Genomic DNA, 20526 nt, shown 5'->3' with positions numbered 1-20526 from the left:
ATCCTTTTGGCATCTTAGCCTCGCTTTTGAAACCTTTTCTCAAGTGCTTCCAGAGAGAATATAAAATGCGTCCTTAGTTTTATGTCTTGATCAAACATGTTTGGCTTGTTTTTGTAAGTCATTTGTAGATAACAATTTTAAGAGAGCAAAGGGCTTTTATGCTGGTGTGTTGCAAAACCATAATTGACTTATCTTTCATTCTTGAGATATGAATAGCTGTTGCTGCTTTAGTAATTTACTTGGAAATGTGGGTATCAGTTGTCCTTTATTTTTAGTTTGTGATGTACTTAAACGAATCTACTTATCTGTTAGTTTAATGTTCTGGGAGTGATGGGAGAGGATGCTAGTTAATAAGACTCTAAAGGGGAAAAAAGGGGGGGGGAAGGAAAAAAGGGAAAAGGAGGGGGGGAAAAAAAGTCAGCGTTTTATAAAATATCAAGCAAGACCCATTCACTTACGGCAGTGTGTGGGGGAAAAGATGATATGAGAATATCAGTGAAGCATAGCTAGGCAGAAATGTCCCAGTTGAGGTCTCAAGCAGATCTAGCATTTTCCTCATAATAGAAAAAGCTGTTAAGAATCTGGTGTGGTATGCAAACCTCTCACCAGGGAATGTGGATACTTGGAAGCCCAGCTCTTAGCAGAAGAAACTCCAGAACCATGTATCCACTAGAAAAAGATGTCTCAGAAGCTGCATCCAGCCACTTTGCCTGTGGGCTCCCAGGAGCTGTGGAACTGGCAAGTGAATGACCTGCATGGCTGTGTCCATCTTTTTTCTCCATGACGATTGTTCTCACTGTTCTCCCTTGGACTCTCACCAGCTCATTTTGCTCCTTCCCAAAGAGCAGCACCCAAAACCGAGCGTAGTACCCTAGCTGGTACCTTGCTGTTACTGAATAGTGCTGCAGAACTGCTTTGTTTCTTAATGAGCCCGTCAGCAGGAGGTTTGCCAGTATAAATAGGATGGGGAGAGGCAGAGCTTTGAAGCACAGTTTTAGTGCTCTAAAAGACTAAACTTGGCTGAAGAACTGCTGTCTGGAGCTTTGTTCTTTAAATTAATCTCTGTATCAGAAAAAAATTAACAGGAAGGTTTTGTGTATGTTAGGTCTTGTGCATTCTGCATATTATTTTGCTTGTTCTTAATAATGATCTCCATGAGAATGGGATCTTTGTTTTCTTTACTGTGTTGTCTTAATTAGTTTGAGCCATAAGAGTTGATTACCATGGTAAAGTTTTTCATGTTGTAGGGCTTGGCTTCTAGTGAGGGAAGGCAGATAAACTGCTGAAAGCAGAGGATTGTTTCACAGCCTTGCAAGGAGTAGTCAAGAAGCATGGAGAAGAGAGGAAGGAAATGAGATGTAAGCAAAATGAATGTTCAAACAGAATGTGCCCAATGTGGTGCCTTCTGTTTAAAATGAATTCATTGGGGGTGGGGAAGAGATTTCCTTTCACATGTTTATATGCACTTTTGTGTGATGTTTGGGGAGAAATACAGTACACACTTGTGTGGTTTGGATCTGTTTAAACTACTTATTTCATTCTTTAGAATAACAGTACTAGCTTTTGTAGCTTCCTAAATTAATAGTGGTGAAAGTGCTTATATCAAATAAAGTTGCTTCAATTTGCATAATCCGTAGGGTTGTGGGGTGTGTGTATGTCCAGGTAGAGTCACTGTTAAGTCCCTGTTTCACTCTCTAGCAGTAGGTCACACTGTTTCATTTGCTTGCCTTACTTATCAGTGTAATTTTCAAGACGCTGCAGCGTAGTTTAAAAGATTGCACAGATGAAAATGTGTTTAGAATAAATAAAATGTATTTCTTTATTCTCCAGACTATCCTTTTTTATTGACTATTATAAAACATCTTTGTGGATTCTCATGCTGCTTTTTATCTACCCTGTGGAAACTGCTGTGCATCTATATTTTCTAAGTCACATTCTTTGCAAAGAAATGTCAAAACCAAGCAGTCTTATGCCTTTTTTTAGCAGAATAAACTTGTGAGATCTAGTATAACTGATGACTAATATTTCAAAACTTTTGAGAAAAATACACTGTTACTGTATTTCATACTGTTAATATCTCCAGTGCTGTTCCTATTTGTTCAGCATATAACAGTTTGTCACAGTAGCTTTTTTAATTGGCTTAGAACAGTACTGTTTTGTGCTCTGAATATTTATCTACATGCTTTAAATTTGCTGATTTGAAGTGTCTATGTAAATCTGTATGGCTAAGTTTAAAAAAAAATACATATATATATGCTTACCATGAGAACATCAAAATAGGTGGCCAGGTAAGCCACAGCGGATTTTGTACTGTTGATTGCCCCAGAAAAAGTATGTATAAAGTATGGGATGCTGTTTATGTTGGGCTCTGTGTTTCTTCTAGGGACATCCATGCTTACTAAACAGCCTTAGAATTGCTACTTTGAAACATGGAAAGTGTGTACAGCTGTGCATCCCTACACTAGACCAGAGATAGCAAACATACTGGACCCTGCAAGCTACATGCCAAAATCTTTATGCTGCATAATCACAAGCTGTACTTTGAAAGTGGAGACAAGGGTCAGGTTAGTGAACACATCACTCTGCTTTAAGCTGGCACTTGAGTCATGCAGTGACCCAGGAATAATAAGCTAGTTCAGGTAAAGGGAAACCTCTGTTAGGGAATAGAGATCTAGGGCAGAGAAACTTCCCTGGCACCTCTAGAGGTTTCTAGCCCAACCCCTTGCCTAAATCAGGGTCAGCTGTGAGATCAGAACAGGCGGCATGGGGCTTTACCCGGTTGGGGTTGGAAAACCTCCAAGGACGGATATGGTACAACCTCTCTGTGTCCTGGGTCCACAGCTTGGCTGCCCTCATGGGGGAAAAAATTTTCTATTTATATCCCTCCGAACTTCTCGTTTGAACTTTTGCCCATCATCTCCTGTCCTTGCACCATGCACCACTGTTAAGAGCCTGGCTGCATCTCCTCAGACTTCCTCTCATCAGCACCAGTGGGCTGCTGTTAGGTGTCCCAGAGCCATCCTTCCTTCGGACTAAACAAGCCCAGCTGCCACAGCCTCCTTCTGCAGAACCAGCGCTTCAGCCCGCTCCATCTTTGTGGCCATCCATTGAATTTACTTCTACACATGTTAACAAGTACCTAGATAGTATACGTGGCTTCTCTAGTCCCCTCAAGATAGAGACTAGGATTAAGTGCGCTATACATGTGACTTAACACCAGTGTAGAGCTGTGTGTTTGAACCACATGTGGCTCCTGAGCAATTCAACAAGAGTCAGAGGTCAGCTACCTACACATCTTCTAATCCTGAAGGCTGAATCTGTTAGGGCCAAGCTTACTATATAAAGAAGTGGATGTAATTGGATTTATGAATTATTTAAGTAGGACTGGGCTGACTGATTTGTGTGATTTTTCAGGCTGGTGACAAATAGCAGTCTAAAGAGATTGCCTGGAAGGGAAGGGAGAAAGGCTGTTTGGCGGCATTGTATTTATAGAAACTTCTACGGTACCTTTCATCAGAGGATCATGAACGCTTGCTTAAAAACAAAAGCAAAACTGACATATCTGTTCAGACTGTTCAACAACTGGGCTAGCAGCCTGCACTTCCAATATCTCTTGCTGAAATCAGTTCTCATTTCTTTAAGTAGGTTGCCCATTTGCCGTACTGTCTAGCAGCACTACTAAGCATTGAACTCCAACATTCAAAAACAAACAAACAAACACAAACAAAAACCCCAAACAAAAAAAACCCTGATTGTCAGAAGGGCCAGTTAAAAGGCTTGGTGGTGAGAGGAGTCAGAGAGAACCTGAATCACAACATGGACACTAAGCTTGGTCACTGCAGGGAAAGTTGCTGAATAGCCTTACTTGGTTGGCAGGAGTAATGGTGAGAGGCAGCTGCTTATTTTAAATCTGCATCCTGTAGTGTAGTGTTAAGTGGGTGTTCCCTCCACTGATGCTGGAAGCAGCACAACTGCTTAATTCACTGGAGCATTAGATAATTTATGGAATGCATCCTAGGTTTTGCATGACTCAAGCTAGAGCAAGTGATCTCTGAATTAGTACTACACAGACCACAGATTCAATCTGATTGTGGGCGAAGAATGTCTGCCTTGATTGCTTAAACCGAAAATCTCAATGGGAAATGTGGTCACTAGAAGTTATTTGCATATTTCTCATAGAGTTAATACCAATTACTCTTTCCATGGAAGTTAATTTTAAAATCTCTCCACACCTACGTAGCATTTTGTGAAATCCCCTGCACATGATAGTGCTTTGTACAGTCATTGCACATGTAAAATAGCTGGTTGTAAACACTGCAGAAGTCAGAGCTGCACATTTATAACCCAGTTCATGTAATTTTGACATGGTGTTGGTACCCAGCCTTTACGTTTCATGATGCAGTATCCCTTCTAGGACTGATTACAATTGTACCTGCATCTCCTGTTTTAAAGTGAGACAATGAGTGAAAAGTGCAGGCAGCCATGCCTCCCAGCATTCTTAAGTGTGCAAAGACCTGCACAGATGGAACAGACTGTTTTTCTGGGTCTCCTGCCCCTCTTCTGCTTGTGTGGCTATCCTAGGTCCAGTTCTGGCTAGTTTGTAGATTTTCTGTGTAGTCACTTGTGATCCATGGTGTAGCGTCTTGTGGTGTTTAAGAGAAGCTGACTCAGGAGAAGTTATGTCTAATTATACACCTAAATACGTGCTGCTTTGAGCTGCAGTTTAAGGGTTTGGTTTTGTTTTCCTCCGTCGTACAAAGAAAGAGAATGGGAATGCTGTTCTCCAGTGGAATCACTCCTACGTGAATTGGGTGCTTTGAGTATCTGTTCTCCCATTTCCTGCCACAGGAGGTTAGGAACTTGTGCTGGAGGAGTTCCTGCAGCTCTTGTCACTTACTACACTACTAATCTTGTGTCCTTCCATTTTTGGTTAAGGTGGCGTCATCTTCCCCTGATAAGTCCTACCTACGTATTCACTTGTGGGATGACAGCATGATCAAAGGGCAGAAAATACCCAGGAAGGCATGAAAGTCAGTTCTATGAAGTTGATTTCAGGATAAGTAACTTGTAAGTTGTGATAATGTTGATAATTATGCCATCAGTATGGGCATCTGGGCACTTGGCCAAGCTCCAGAGTGAGCATGAGCACTAGAGGTCACTTACTGCTCACATTTTTGGACTAGCATAGGATGATTTATCTGCCATCATGGCAAAGTGTCTGTTTGGTTTGAGTTTAAAAAAATAAGAAAGCAGGAAAAGTTGTGTGTCCTCTTACAAGTGAGAAATTTTAAGAACAAACATGGGAGATGTTTTAATGAGCCCAAAAGGATTGTTTTAATAGAATCACAGAAGAGTTTGGATTGGAAGGGACCTTCAAAAGTCATGTAATCCAACCCCCCTGCAGTGAGCAGGGACATTTTCACCTAGACCAGGTTGCTCAGAGTCCTGTCCAGCCTGGCCTGGAGTGTTTCCAGGGATGGGGCATCTGCCACCTCTCTGGGAAACCTGTTCAGTGTTTTACCACCCGCATTGTAAAAAATTTCTTCCTAATATCTAGTCTGAATCTCCTCTTTTTTAGTTTAAAGCGATTACCCCTTGTTTTATCACTACAGGCCCTGCTAAAAGGTCTGTCCCCATCTTTCTTATAGGCCCCTTCTAAGCTTTGAGAGGCCGCAATAAGGTCTCCTGGACCCTTCTCACAGCAGAGCTGTTCCAGCCCTCTGATCATTTTTGTGGCCTCCTCTGGCCCCTCTCCAACAGGTCCATGTCTTTCCTGTACTGAGGGCTCCAGAGCTGGACACAGGACTCCAGGTGGGGTCTCACCAGAGCAGAGCAGAGGGGCAGAATCACCTCCCTTGACCTGCTGGCCATGCTGCTTTTGATGCAGCCCAAGATACAACTGGCCTTCCGGGCTGCAAGCACACACTGCCAGCTCATTTCCAAACTTTCATCCAGCAGTGCCCCCAAGTCCTTCTCTGCAGGGCTGTTCTCGATCCCAATCCTTTCATCCCCCAGCCTGTGTTGGTACTGGGGGTTATCCCAACCCAGATGCAGGTTCACATGGGCCCCCTCACGAGGTTCACATGGGCGCACTTCTCGAACTTGTCAGAGTCCCTCTGGATGACATCCTATCCCTCACATGTGTCAACTGCACAACTCAGCTTGGTATCATCTGCAAACTTGCTGAGGGTGCACTTGGTCCCTGTGTATGTCACTGATGAAGACATTAAAAAGTACTGGTCCTAGTATGGACCCCTGTGGGTCACCCTTTGTCACTCGTCTCCATCTGGATATTTAGCTGCTGACAACTACCCTCTGGATGTCTGTCCAGCCAATTCCTCATCCATCAAACAGTCCATCAAATGTATATCTCTCTAATTTAGAGAGAAAGTTGTTGTAGGGGGCCATGACAAAGGCCTTAAGGAAGTCCAGGTAGATTTTTTTTTTTTCCATCCAGGTAGGTTGTCTGTTGTTTCTGGAAAGTGAATTGAAACTAACTGATAAGCCATTCTCAGGTGACTACTTGTGGTAAGTGGTTGAAAACCAGCCTACTTTGCTTGCATAACTGTGGTCAGTTCCTGTATCTTAGCTCAGGCTGGCTGTGTTAACCTTGCTTGCTGCAAGGTTACAGCTCAACAAAGTATAGCCTGATAACCTCACTGTTAGTGTTAATACTGTGTGGCTGTGATAAAGTCACAGAACATGCCAAAACGAGGTTTTGGGCCAAACCGCGACTTTTATCTGGAATAAGAAGTAACCCTCTTCAGCCTTGGACAGGACAGGCAGAGCCTTACGTTGCTCTGACTGGCACTGCCTGCACCCTCCAGCAGGCTGGGAGGGGATCAGGAGTGCTAGCTGTGCATCTTCTGCCAGAGCCTGTGTGGAGGGAGACGGCTGCAGGAGGCTGGTGCTCTGCCTTATGCTGCCGTGAACTTGATACTTGTGTTAAGAGAATGCAGTTGGCTGATGTTGCCAGCCAGTGCTCGATCTTTGGGAAGTCGCCTCCAGTTCGCAGAGAGGTGCAGAAGCACTCAGTGGTGCAGAGTGGCAGCTGTTTTGTCTTGTCCTACTGTATCTCACGGACCAGTTCTCGATGCCAGATGCTAACACAGTGCCTCATGTGCATGAGGGGCTTGGCCCCCTACACCTAATTTTTTTCAAGTGGTCTTGACTTTGGTCGTATATCAGACGGCTAGTATGCAAACACAAGTTGGATGGTAACCCTCACTTGTAAAACTGAGAGGAGGGACCAAATGAAAGAAGAGCTAAGTTCATGCTTTGGCATTTTTCTGCATTTTTCTCTCTTGATTTGAGGGTAGGCCATACAAAGTAACATGCTGTTTGCATTCTTTTTTTAAAGTACTGGCCTGAGAAAGCTCTTCCCTTACAGTTTGTCCTCATTATTTTTTTCTTCCTTCCAAGAATTGATTCAAGTATTGACTCATACACCCAAAATAATATAACCTCAGGAAGACAGTAGCACTGAGAAAGAAATCTTTATTTCTGAATACAAGTGTGGCTGAACTTCTGCCAGTCTTCCTTAGTGCTTTTAGCGACCATCATTTCTGCAAGCTCTTGAGAATACCTCAAGAACATGCTTTTTAAAAATATGTAATTATGGCCTCAACTGAGCAATCCAGGCTCTGAATTAAAATCAGCAGTGTTGACTGTGAGACTGATGTGGCAGGGCTGTTATGTTAGGCGGTGGGAGGGGAACACAACCGAGGCTGCAGAATTGAGGAAGCCATTGGGTGTGGGGTGCTTTTGAATCTCTCTCCTCCTAAAAACACACGAACAGAAAAGGTAGAAATGACCGGTGCATTTCTGTTCGGCAAAGCAGCAGCAGATACTGCCCGAGAGCCTCACGCCAGAAACGCTGCGCGGGCTGGGACCATGGCCCCATCTCTGCCGTTTACCCGGTGACAGGCGGCAGCTACTGGCCGCTGCCAAGGGCAAGAATACAAGAAATATTTTTGTAAATGGAGAATAACAATTCTTTTCTTCCCAGGGAGAATGAAAATGTTTCTCCATCGCCCCGGGGCGTTTGCAGGCTTGATTGGCTGGCGGCTGAGGGCGGCCGGGCCCCGGCAGTACAAAGTCGCTCTGTGGCGGGCTCCTCAGTGCCGCCTTTGTCCCTGACGGGCTCTGGCCGCCCCCGCCGCCGCGCCTCTCCCGCCGGCCAGAGGCTCGACCGGTTTCCTCCAGCCCTTCCCGGGCAGTGGCGCCGAGGCTGGGGAGAAGCATGCCCGGGGCTGGCGGATCTGACCGCTAGCGCCCGGAGCCGCGGGCGGCAGCGGCCCACGGCGGGGCTGGCGATGTTACTATGGGAGCGACGCAGGGCTCCGCCGGGAGCGAACCACGGCAGCCCGCGGGGGGGGCGGAGCAGGTTGGTAGCCTCCCACTCGCTCACCGCGCTCCTCCTTCTGCCGGGCTTGCCCACCGGCACCCCTGGCCCGGCCGTGGTAGTGTCCCCGCGGCCGGGTCCCGCCGCGGCGGGAGGCAGAGCAGCCGGGGGCAGTGAGGTGGGCCAGGGGCAGGGGTCTGTCTGGCACTGTGTGTGGCAGTTGCAGGTGTTAACGGGCGTTTCAGACCCGCTCAACGTTCCGGTGGCCGCTGCGGCGCCGTCTCCGAGCCAGGCCGGGACCCCCATCTGCAGGCGGAGAGGCCGCTGGTGTGAGGGGGAGGTTGCGGTTGGTGCGGGGTTCGGGTTTGCTCAGTTCGGTCCCGCTGCCTCGGGCTGTCCGGTGACACTGCTGGAGCCGGAGCGCGGTGGAAATCCCGTGTTTTTTCGGTGAAATAGGAGCGGGAAGCTCCAGGCTGGCAGGCAGGAGCAAAGGGGGGTTCAGCTCCCTTGTGCATGTCGGTACGTGGGCTTGCTGCCCTGTTTCTTACGTCTTGAACGGCAGAAGACAAGCCTTAATTTTATGTTTTAAATACTGTTTGCGCTCAGGATGCAGGTCAGTGTTTTAACCAAGAATATCCCTTTTTCCGTGGAGAAACAAACTCCCAAGTTCAAAAAATAAAATCCTCCCTCTCCCTGCCCCCTGCTTAGTTGTTGGTTTGGTTTTTAGAGACTCTTCAGTTTTTAATGACAAGAGGTGTTTTCCTGCACCTGTTGCTGAACTGCAGTAATCCATGTGGCTACAAATACGTAGGAGTAGCAGGCAGCACCTGTCGGAGCTGGAGAGGCAGTGCAGTGTAAGCTGAACTTATCTGTAGTCATCTCCCCCACCCCTGCTAAAATGTGGATAGAAGCCATAAGGATAAGTTGTTTGTGCTTCATAGTTTTGTGGCTTGGAGAATAACTCCTACTGTAAGTATCCTTTTTGTGTGTGGAGTCTTTTTGTGTTTGCCAATATTCCATACTGCACATGTTACAGGTATTTATTGGCCACCAGTGAACTACTTGCGGATACTTTATGTGGTTATCTCCATATTGTGTGGTTTGGGTTTTGTTTGTTGGGCAGGGGGAGCTGTTTATTTTGTTGTTTTTGAATATAAAAGGTTGTGTAGTTGATTTGAGTTAACTCAGTCTTACTCCACCCTTTATGTTCTGTTGTCTTCATCATCTTCTCTACTTGTCTCTTTCATCAGTTCTGAATATAAGGTGTAAACTCTTTGACACAGATTCCATTGTATTTGACACTTCTGTTGCTGGAATACATTTAGTAAGTAGGTGTAGTCATTTGCTGATGGTTCTGGTGAGAGAACCGTAAGTATTTATGACAGTGTGTTGGTGACTTGCCTTGATGAGGTTTAAATATGTTGACGTGAGATGGATGGAAATCCTGACTCTGCATGCGTGAGCTATAGTAGTTGTAGAGCTTTTATTTACAGATGCATACTTTAGACATACACTTTACGTGGCTATTGCTTGAATTTAAATGAAATTAGAGTGAGTATGGAATGGTTCCTGAAGTAAGAGACCTTGTAGTATATTTCAGCAAATGGTGTACTGGTAGGTTGTGCTGTCAGTCTCCTCCCATTTGTTTCAATTTTTTTGGGCCTGCTTTTATCAATATTGGTAGAATCCTTACCCTTTTGAAGTTAACAATGACGCTTCTGTTGGCTTGATTTGATCCAAGATTTTGCCCTTTTTTGTACTTCCCTATTTATACCACAAACTTTCTCTTTTCTATGGAGAAAATGCATGTTTAAAGAAAAAAGAACGCCACAGAAGTAAGGGTTGACAGGTCTCTACTGAATGTATGAGGTCTTTGGGTATGCCTTTCACATAAAGAAATAGAATTAAATGGTTTTAATACAACTTCTTTTTATTTCACAGCTGTGAGTCTATGCAGTATGGGAATATGCTGTGTTGGCTGTGAGTTCAGTGGCAGCTTCTCTGTCAGCAGAAACAGAGTTTTGGCTGATCTTTTCTCCTGCCTATTGTTTGAGAAAGCTCGTGTTTCTTATGTGAACTGAACTTAAGGAGGGATAAATTGTTGGTGTGGCTCCTGCAATGGTTATGTTCCATATATTACAGTTACTAAAGACCACAATTCTGTTTCTTTTATAAAGACAACAGTTTCTTCTTTATTTTGTAGAAAAAGACAGAAAAATAATCTGAGAGCTACTACAGCTATGACCTCTAGTTTAATCTTTGTTTTCCTAATGAAGCTATGTAAATAATGCAAAATTTATGGCTACAGTTTTGGGAATTCAATTTTTCACAGCTTGTGATTATTAGAAATATAACACAAATGAAGATTCAGCTGACATTGGAAACATTTTTTGAGTCCTTTGGGTAACAGAAAGTGATAAGTTGCATTATTTTCTTAGGAAGCTGATATCATTGGTTGCTGCAGGGAATTTATCTTCTGAGTGACCTGTATATAGCTTATGAGTAAAATATTATGGTGACATTCACGGTTGCGTTAAAATTGCACATAAACTTAAAATCACTTTGTATTTTAAATCTGTATTTGGAATGTATTTCTTACCATAAAAATGAAGAACTGGCCAATAATTTTTTTGTGATCCATGCTGATACGACAGACTGCAAATACCAGCCTTAAGGCAGAATTGTGTCCCTGAATGCAACTCAGCTGGAATGTGCAGTGAAAACTAATACATACATGCAATTACTCATGATGCTATGTGAGAATAAATCATCCAATTTACTAAGCAACAGGAGAGATGTGTTCATGAACCCTCTACACATCTCTACCCCGTAACTTAAAAATCCAATAAAGAAGAAAATGGTCCTTCCAGGCCTACACTGGCAGCAGTTAAGTAAACACGCAGATGATTGTCAGCAGCTTTGTAGGTGTTTGTGCCTTGTATTGTGCCCTATTAAATAATCAGAGAGCAGTATCTTTTTACATGTTCTGCTGCTGGAGTTTCTAGATCTCATTAATATTATTGTGTGTTTCAAAACCAGATTTCAGATAAATAATTCTTGTGGAAAAAAAAAAAAGTCTTGGGTGTGATCTGACAACTTCCTTACACAGCTGCAAGAATTGATACACCTATCAGACTGTGATGAGAAAGCATTTTGGATGCTTACCCATTATTATTCTTAGTATGAGCTTTTCAGAGAGAATGCAGGATGTCTAGCTAGACTATCATTCCAGGCTCCACAAACAAAGCTGTGAGAGGCAAATTGTTGGCCACTGACTGAACGGAGCAGCATGCTGCCAGGGTCAGCGCTTGGCACTGATTGCTCTTCTTTCTGTGTTCCAGTACTGCAAAAATCTGGATAATGTGGGTTTCTTCTAGTGGCCAGGGCTGAGTATTCTTCTGTCTAGTGTTTCAGAGGCTTTTTGAAGAATTGCAGAACAGGATGATAAACAGTTAACTTTTTGTTGCTACTTTATTTGTGGAATAAAAATTACTTAGGAAAACTAGAAGTGGTCAATGGTTTTGGTTATTCTGTTCAAAGTCAAGCTGATACCTCTTTAGAGCAACTGAAGTGACAGTAGCATAGCTGACTGGTGTGTATGCTCCTTAGATGATTCTATCAGAACTTCTGTGTGTATAATTCTACTTGCATTGTTTTGTCTGTGGGCTACATAACGCCTACATTTTGGCTGTATTTTTTTAATCTTCCAGCACCTGAAGTTTCTTGAAAGTCTTGCAGTTTAGCATGAAAGTAGGGTTGTTGTTCCTGAGCCAGTACTTGGGCAGTAACTCCTTTTCAGTTGCTGACAGAGTTGTGAAATATTATATGTGTTTTATCTCGGTAGGATGTGTTACAGTAGATGAGGCCGCAAAAGCACTGGGATCAGACTTCTGAACACATAGTGTTGATTGCAGATGGATGCCTTTTGGCATTTCCAATAGCTGCTATGCAATCGATTCCCCTTTGGCAGTTATGCTTCCCTAGCTATTTGTGCACAGTGCCAGTTGCACTTAAAAGGTTTAAGGGTGGGTTAAGATGGGGGAAGAAGGTGGAGAAATCTTCAGTCATGTGTCTCAGACACCATTGGTAAACTACTGGTAAAATGTGGAAAGCCTGTACTGTTGGTACATCAGTCTTTGCTGTCCTGTTGGTTCATGTGAAATACTTGTAATCTAATCTGACATATGGGAATGCCTTGAGTATGTTTTGTCATTTTCTGTGAGGCTTTTTGTTTGACAGAGTATTATAATGCCACTTTAATTTTAACGTTGCCATGGTGTTAAATTTTAGAATTCCATTCATTAAATTTCATCCATTAACTTCTCTGTATGTTGTAATAATTTGACTGAATTTTCTGTTATTTTCCGAGCTTTCTTTACTAGCTTTCCTAATGTCTTCTGCAGCAGTAAGGATGGACTAAAACTCTTGGATCATAATTATTTGAAATGGGATTACATTTTTCTTACCTTTTGTAAAGTCCGTTTGTCTACAGGCACTTCTTTTGGATGGGAAAAAAGCAGAATACTTCATTATGGTTTGCTTCTGCTTTGTGTGTCAGAAGGTCTTTGAAGTGTATAATGCTCTTTTATGTGGTTCAAACCACAAGAAGAAAACTTTCTGTTCTGAATCTCGGTTGAGAGTGAGTTTTCAGTGGCTACCAAAGTGAGCTGTGCTCTGGGTGGTAACTTAATGGAAGCATTTCTAAACCTTAATGATTCTGAGATGTTTAATTTCCTTCTAGCCACATATGCAAGAACATCCTCTTGTTTTTCTCTCTCAATCCTTTACAAAGCCTCGTGATTTGTGGAAGTGGCTCATGGTTGCGAAAGGAGGAATAAAATTTCTTCTGTCACTCTCTGATCTTGTTCTAGTCAGCTTATCCTTTGAGTAATTTCAGTTTGCAATTCAGTGGAAATTGCACTGTTTCACAGGGAAGTGTCAGTTTGGTTTCATGTAATGGTTGGAACAAAACCTGAAGTTCCTTACATTGATGTTACATGCATGTGAACTGTTGACTTGGTAGGAAGGGTTCTAGTTTCAAATGGTTCTGCTGGCATCCTTCCAAGAGAAGCAAGACCCAGCTGCAGGTGAACTCAGGTTGACACTTAGGGAATGAATAAGACAAGTGAAAGTTACTGTCTTGATACTAAAGAAAATGGGTGGTTTTGAAATAAGTTGAGAGGTGTTTGAAATGTTCCTTATAACAAGATGTTTGTATGTTAGCAAAATCATGCACTAGTACATAACTGCATGATATACTTCAGCTTCATGTCAAACCTTGCAAAAGAACTGAGGAGAAGGAATGGAAAACACTTGAATTTTGCCACTCTCATCTGCCCTCCTGTTTTCTTACCTCTAAGTATTTTTCTCAGTGTCATCAGGTATGTGGTAAGTTTCAGTGTAACACAACTTTATATTGGATTATAGGGGTTTTTTCTTTGTTCGTTTCCTCTTCTTCCAGATGTATTGGGAAGAGTATCAGTATAAGACTTAGGGACCCAATCCCTTCAAACACAATCCCCACATTTGCATTTGCATCCATACATCCTGCTGTATGGATGACGGAAGTATTACTGAACTCCCTTTTGCAACAGATTTTGCTCTCATTTTGGGCATGTGTGAGATATGTTAAAATTTAGAGGTGAACTTCGGCAATGCCTTCTGGCATGACGGAGTAGGCTGTTCAGACCTCTTGAGGGGCAGGTGAGTTGCCTGAGCCTTATAGGGCAGGAGCATGGTGGCAGAAGGAACAGAAGGAAGAGAGTTATGACTACTGTGACTAGAAAAAGGAGGAATCTCCTTTCAAACAAGGACAACAGAGCAGTCTGTAGTTTCAGTGTACCGACTAGTGCAATATCTCTGTAAGAGTTGGCAGGTGAATCAAGCTGTTGTGGTGCATATCTGAATGATGCTGAACATATGACTTCAAAACTGCTTGATTTTGTAGAGATTGATATCTTTTGAATTGTCAATTTAAAATTATTTAACAGAAATTTGAATTATGTTTTTACTTTTATAGACATTTAAATGCGTTTGAAGGTTTTCTGTATCTACCTCGTGCGTGAGTGACTTCCTTGACATTTGTTTTGTGAGGCTTGTGATATGGCATTGATAATTGTATTAAATACTTCATCTTGTGTGAATTTAATGGGTTTTAGTCTTAGATGGGGTCAAATATACCATTAGACTTTAAGCATTATACAGAACCATATTGAGGTTCATTTCCATCAGCCAAAACAAGAAAGCTGATGTGACAATATGGAATCTTACTGCCACAGGAATGCTGGAACAAAAGCAAAATGTTACCAAGAATACAGCATATAATTCTTCTATTAATAGAATTAGAACAAAGGATACTAGAAACCTTAACAGGGAAAAAATATCTAATTTGGTTTGGGACTAAGCTCAGAAACTAACAATTGTACCCAGTTTTGCATTGTCTTGTGTTGTAACTAGATGATTAAATATAAATGCTGACTTTTTTGGATTGTATTACAGCAATGAAATGGCTTTTTAAAAAACAGTTACGTGAAGTAGTAGGCAGGTACCAAGCTTGTTTTCCTCAAATTTGGGATCTGTAGTTGATGCGTAAGAAAGGTTATGCAATCCCAGAGTCTCTAAGGCCCATGAAATGGCAGAAATGTGATTTCCCACCAGTAGTTGCTTGATGGTAGAACGAGTCACTTCTGCTTGTTGGCTCTTTGAATGTGGGTGCAGGAAGCAAAAGCATTTAAAAACAGTAGCAGTAGAAGATGTATCACTGAAGTTGAACAAAATTGTAATGAGTGCCTTGGACTATGTAATGCATATGGTGCCTTTTTTTTTCTTTCAATTTTTTATTTTAAGATGCTACAAGAGTAAAAACTGTGCTTTGGCTGCAGGAAGTAATTGAATCTGAAATGAGACAATGAATGGTGGCTCCATTTTTATTTTTCACAGTTGACTTCATTTTTTAAGTTAGTTTATCTAGCATAATGAAATTGATTATGCTAGTGAATTTACCTCTCCGTCAAATCCTGATACTGTGAATACGTCGGAACAAACCCCTTTTTTATGATGCTGAGCAAAAAGTGGTCCTCTTGAACTTAGCTTATGCATGAACTGCTGGATCACTTCTATTCTCAGGCCTTGCTTGCATGGGTGTCTTTAGGAGCAGAAGGTACCAAAACGGTGTGCCTGGAAAGAAATGCGTTAGGTTTTACAATTAAAGTAAATGGGGGTAGTTAAGTCAGAGACAGTCTTTAAAGCAGTTGTTGATAAGGTGAACTGAAAGTTTAGTGTCCTTTCAGTAATGTTACCTTCTCTTAGTGTATACAAAGAGACAAAGACACCTTAGTCTGTCTGACAAAGTGAAAGTCTAGGAAAACCATTCAGAAAAAACAGTAAATAAACTCCTCTCACTTTCCATTGTGTAAATACATATGCCACATAAACAAATATAATTGATCTGTTAGCCTTTTGCCTAGATTAATTTTGATCTTCAGCTGAAACTACATGGCTTCCAGGTTTTTGTCTCCTGAAGCCTTGCTATGTCTTTTTTTTAAAAGGGATGGAGAGGAAATCCACTTTATTGCAAGACTGGGCACATGCCATCTGCCCAAGAGGTGAGGTTTGTTCTTTTCTGTAGAACCCCTTCAACACCTGTGGGAAACTAACTTAGTGTTGCCAAGGCTAGTGCTCCATGTCCCAGAACACTTGGGAAAAACAGTTTCTGGCTTTCCTCTGTGAACCAACATGTAAAAAGGAAGAAAACTGTGATGAAAAAATGTTAGTTCCCACAGTATTTTTTCTGAAGAGGCAGAAATTAAATTCTAAAAAACAAAACCCAAATAATTTAAAACATTTTTGCTGCCTCCCCTCACCCTGTTTTTTTGTTTTGTTTTGTTTTGTTTTGTTTTGGACATGGGATCTGTTTTCTTTCCAAAATGGCAATTTTGTATTTCAATTGAAGCTGTTCCCTCAGAAATCTTGAACAATTGGTTGCTTCCTGTGGGGGGAAGCAGTGGAACAATTGCAGCATAATTTCACCAGGTTAATGACAGAACTGTTGTTGGGCAAAAGATAGTGGAGGGAACTTGCTCCTGAAATAGATCCAAGCTATATTTTTATGAGTTCTAGGTTTTCAGTAGGTAAGACCTGTGTATCTTGCAGCTGTGTTTTGGATACAATACTCAGTTTATTTTATTTCTTTTTTTTTTGGTCCCCTCCCTGTCTTGAATAGGCTTTTGTTTAGCTTGTAATGGGGTATTGTACTGGGTTTTGATGATGCATATGTATGCATCTAAGCTCAGTAGCATTCAGCTGTAACAAGTGTAAACTTGTGTCTTCCACCCCAACCCAGAAATTTTTAGAAGTTTTGCCTGCATGTTTTAAATTTGTATGCCATGCAAAGGTTGTGAATTGAATTGGTTATACTCTGGTGGGTAAATACTGCTTTTAGCCCATCTCACCCCCACCCCCAGCGGGAAATGAGGACCTGCTCCTGGTAGCATGCCATCAAAGCAGTTCACATGGCTGCTTTAGCCTTTACCCCCTTCCAATAGTAAAAGAGGGAACAGGCAGTTGTTAGACATATAGTTGCTCAAGAAGCATCATAGTTTTTAAAAGGCACCACGCTGTCCTAGAGTAATTAGTGGGTATTGAATTGGAATGATTAAATGTTATTCTTATTGGCAGAGATCACAAGTACTATGAAATACAAGTGAATGAATTTGAGGAAATTCCAGTGTGTGTTGCTTGACTTTTCTGGTGCAATGAGAAATTACGCCTTGACGTCAGCAGAATCAGGACCTTAAAGGACCTCATGGTACTTCTTGCATGTATAAACTTCTTAAGTTCAGGTTAAAAGTAGCTTGGAAGAAAAAGCTTCACTCCAAAAATGTAACTATAATTCTAATTTTTATTGTTAGTGCTAAAATGTAATATTTCTGACTGTAGGTGCAACTGTCATGTAGTATTAGTTCAAAATACAGTTCAGAATTTTTCAGCTACCAATTTCCATGCTGTCTTGGTGCGACTGATGAGTAATACGCATGGTTTATCTTTGAAGTACCAGATGTTCCTCTCTTTTCAGAACATGAAACTGCTTGGGGAATATGTTTGTTTCCTTTGTATAAACAGTGCAATTAATTCTTGAAATAATTGTGGTGGAAAGGCACTTAAACTTAATAAAGCTGAAATTAAAAAAAAATTGTCTGTTTGACTGATAGGATCTGTGCTTGAGATCAAAGAAACAAAACAAAGAACACCAAACACCTTCTTTTAACATAATATTTCCTGTCATTTTTTGTCTGAAAGGGAAACTTTGAAACAGGATTTGGCCTAACAAGATGTTAGGCCTTTCTCAGAAGTTTTTAACTGCTACAACTTATATTTATGAAAAATCACTCAAATGCCAACCTGTTTGGGAAATAAGTGAAGATATTCTGCTATATTGAACCAGTTCTTCAGAGAAGTAAGAATATGCAGTATGCAAAAGCAATAGCATGAAGTTGTAATTCTAAATTCTCAAACTCTAAAGAAATTCTGTATTTAACGTCTTGTTTTATGGGGCAGGGGAAGTGCCTGAGTTGCAGAATCACTGCACCACCTAGTGTCTCTCTGGGTTAGTTGCGAGTTTTCAGCTCTCAAGTTTTGCTGTCTTCTGTGGATTGTCTGCAGTGTGCAAAAAATCATTTGTCAAAAACTCGGTGGGTTTCTTCTGGAATATGAGATTTCCTACTTGTTTTGCTGATCTGCTCTAGACTTCTAAGTGCCCTGCAAGTTCAGTGGGAGATGGGAATGCAGCTCCTGGTGCTTGTATGGCTTTTTAATATGCAGTGAGAGAGGGAAAAAGAAGAAGGCTTGCTTTCTGTTCATCTCTACTACAAGGGCAGATGTATTTAGTGTGTGTATATATATATATGTATATAAAATACGTTTATTATTATTATATCTAAAAATATATATGAGATTATATCATAGTTACAGTATTACTTGCAAAGCTTCCATAAATGATTTTTCTAGTATATGGGCAAACAGACAAGATACGTGACCTGTTAATGTCTGTCAGGATATGCTAGGGTAAAGTGTACGCATGAGGTTAGTAATCTCTTGTTTTATCAAAGATGGATTAACAAGCGGGAGAGAATATATTTTCTCATACTCTTAGGTACCCTTAAAGCCACTCAGGAACTTTGATTTTCCTATATTTTCCATTAAAAGCTTTTTCTGTGTTGCTTGTATTTCTCTGCTCCTGGCTGAATGGCTGGACTCAAAGAGTTGTGGTGAATGGAGTCAGATCCTGTTGGACGCCATTCACAAGTGCTCTTCCCCAGGGCTCAGAATTGGGGCCAGTTCTGTTTAATCTCCTTATGAATGATCTGGATGAAGGGATTGAGTGCACCCTCAGCAAGTTTGCAGATGACACCAAGTTGGGTGGGACTGTTGCTTTGCTGGAAGGTAGGTAGGCCGTACAGAGGGATCTGGACCAGCTGGGTCATTGGACTGAGGCCAATTGTGTGAGGTTCAACAAGGCCAAGTGCCGGGTCCTGCACTTGAGTCACAACAACCTCAGGCAGCTCTACAGGTGTGGGGAAGAGTGGTTGGAAATCTGCCTGGAGGAAAAGGATCTGGGGGTGTTGATTGACAGCTGGCTGAACATGAGCCAGCAGTGTACCCAGGTGGCCAAAAAGGCCAACAGTATCCTGGCTTGTATCAGGAATAGCATGGTCAGCAGGACTGGAAAAGTGACTTGGTGCTAGTGAGGCCCCACCTTGAATCCCGTGTTCAGTTTTGGGTCCCTCACTAGGAGAAAGACATTGAGGTGCTGGAGAGAGTTCAGAGAAGGGCAGTGAGGCTGGTGAGGGGTCTGGAGCACAAGTCTGATGAGGAGCGGCTGAGGGAACTGGGGCTGTTTAGCCTGGAGAAAAGGAGGCTGAGGGGAGACCTTATCACTGCCTACAACTACCTGAGAGGAGGTTGTAGCATGGAGTGTGTTGGTCTCTTCTCCCAAGTAGCAAGTGATAGGACGTGGGGAAATGGCCTCAAGTTGTGCCAGGGAAGGTTCAGATTGCATATTAGGATAAAATTCTTCACGGAAGGGGTTATCAAGCATTTGAAGAAATGGCCCAGGGAAGTGGTTGAGTGACTGTCCCTGGAGGTATTTAAAAGATGTGTAGATGTGGCACTTAATTAAGTACATGGTTTAGTGGTGGATGAAGGCAATAGAGTAATTGACTGAGAAACGATAAGCAGTTTTTTTATGCTTCAGGAGCTGTTTGGGCTTACTTTGAAGAACCAAACCTGGAGTGAGTCAAGGGGCTGCATGTAAATGAGCAGGAGCGGGGTAGAAATTGTTATGGTCAAAAGGAAGTTGTTGTTTAGTTAATATCTTATAAAACCATGCCAAGCCTATGAGGTAGATGCGTGTTTGGGAAGGGAAACCTGAATTGCTAAAAATGGGAATGGTGTTGGTCTTCTGTCAGCCTTCCAAAGGTTCTTATTTCTAGATGTAAGGTAGCCTTAATGAGCCTGAGAAGAATAATAGAATAGAATAGAATAATAGAATAGAATACCTGGTGGGAAGGGACCAGAAGGATCATCTGGCACAAGCCCAGTCTAGACAAGATGGCCCAGCACCCCATCCAAGTGAATCTTACAAGTGTCTGATGTTGAGGAGTCCACAACTTCCCTTAGGAGATTATTCCAATAGCTGATTGTTCTCATAGTGAAAAATTTCCATCTTGCGTCCAATTGGAATCTACGCAGGAGTAACTTGTACCCATTACCTTTTGTCTTTTCCATGTGACTCCTGCTGAAAAGGGAGTCTCCCTCTTCTTTCTAGCTATCCTTTACATCCTGGAACATGGTGATAAGGTCTCCCCTAAGCCTTCCTTTCTCAAGGCTGAACAACCCCGTTCTCTGAGCCTTCCATCCTATGGCAGGCTTCCCAGACTTTTGGTCGTCGTTGTGTCCCTTCTCTGGACTCTCTTCAGTGTGTCCACATCTTTTTTTTGTGTATTGGACCAAAACTGAACACAATATTCCAGGTATAGCCTGACATGTGCTGAGTAGGGTGAAATAATTCTTTGTCTCTGCTGCTGATGCCCTTGCTAACGCAGCCCAGCTTCCTGTTGGCCTTATTTGTTGTAGCAGCACACAGTTCACTTACATTGGGCTTGTTGTCCATCAGAACCCACAGA

The 20526-nt window shown here is 42.2% G+C and overlaps 1 protein-coding gene across 6 annotated transcripts in view; it reads left to right on the top strand.

Moving 5' to 3' along the window:
* The window catches only part of TJP2 (tight junction protein 2), a 69538-nt gene that overhangs the window by 14333 nt on the left and 34679 nt on the right, over window positions 1-20526 (top strand). Inside the window, exon 1 of one of the 6 annotated variants that reach the window (XM_065046228.1) lies at window positions 8128-8386. The exons of 3 other annotated variants lie outside the window; for them this stretch is intronic. In XM_065046228.1, the coding sequence (XP_064902300.1) occupies window positions 8324-8386 (63 nt within the window). In that variant the 5' untranslated portion in view covers window positions 8128-8323. Of the gene's footprint in view, window positions 1-8127; window positions 8387-8449; window positions 9314-20526 lie in introns of those variants that run through there. 2 more of the 6 variants (XM_021283256.2, XM_065046231.1) reach the window with 2 other exon arrangements.

Source organism: Columba livia, chromosome Z (genome assembly GCF_036013475.1).
Source record: "Columba livia isolate bColLiv1 breed racing homer chromosome Z, bColLiv1.pat.W.v2, whole genome shotgun sequence".
Taxonomy (NCBI): Eukaryota; Metazoa; Chordata; class Aves; order Columbiformes; family Columbidae; genus Columba; species Columba livia.
The sequence above is the reverse complement of the archived record's forward strand: the minus strand, read 5'-3'. Positions and strand labels throughout refer to the sequence as shown.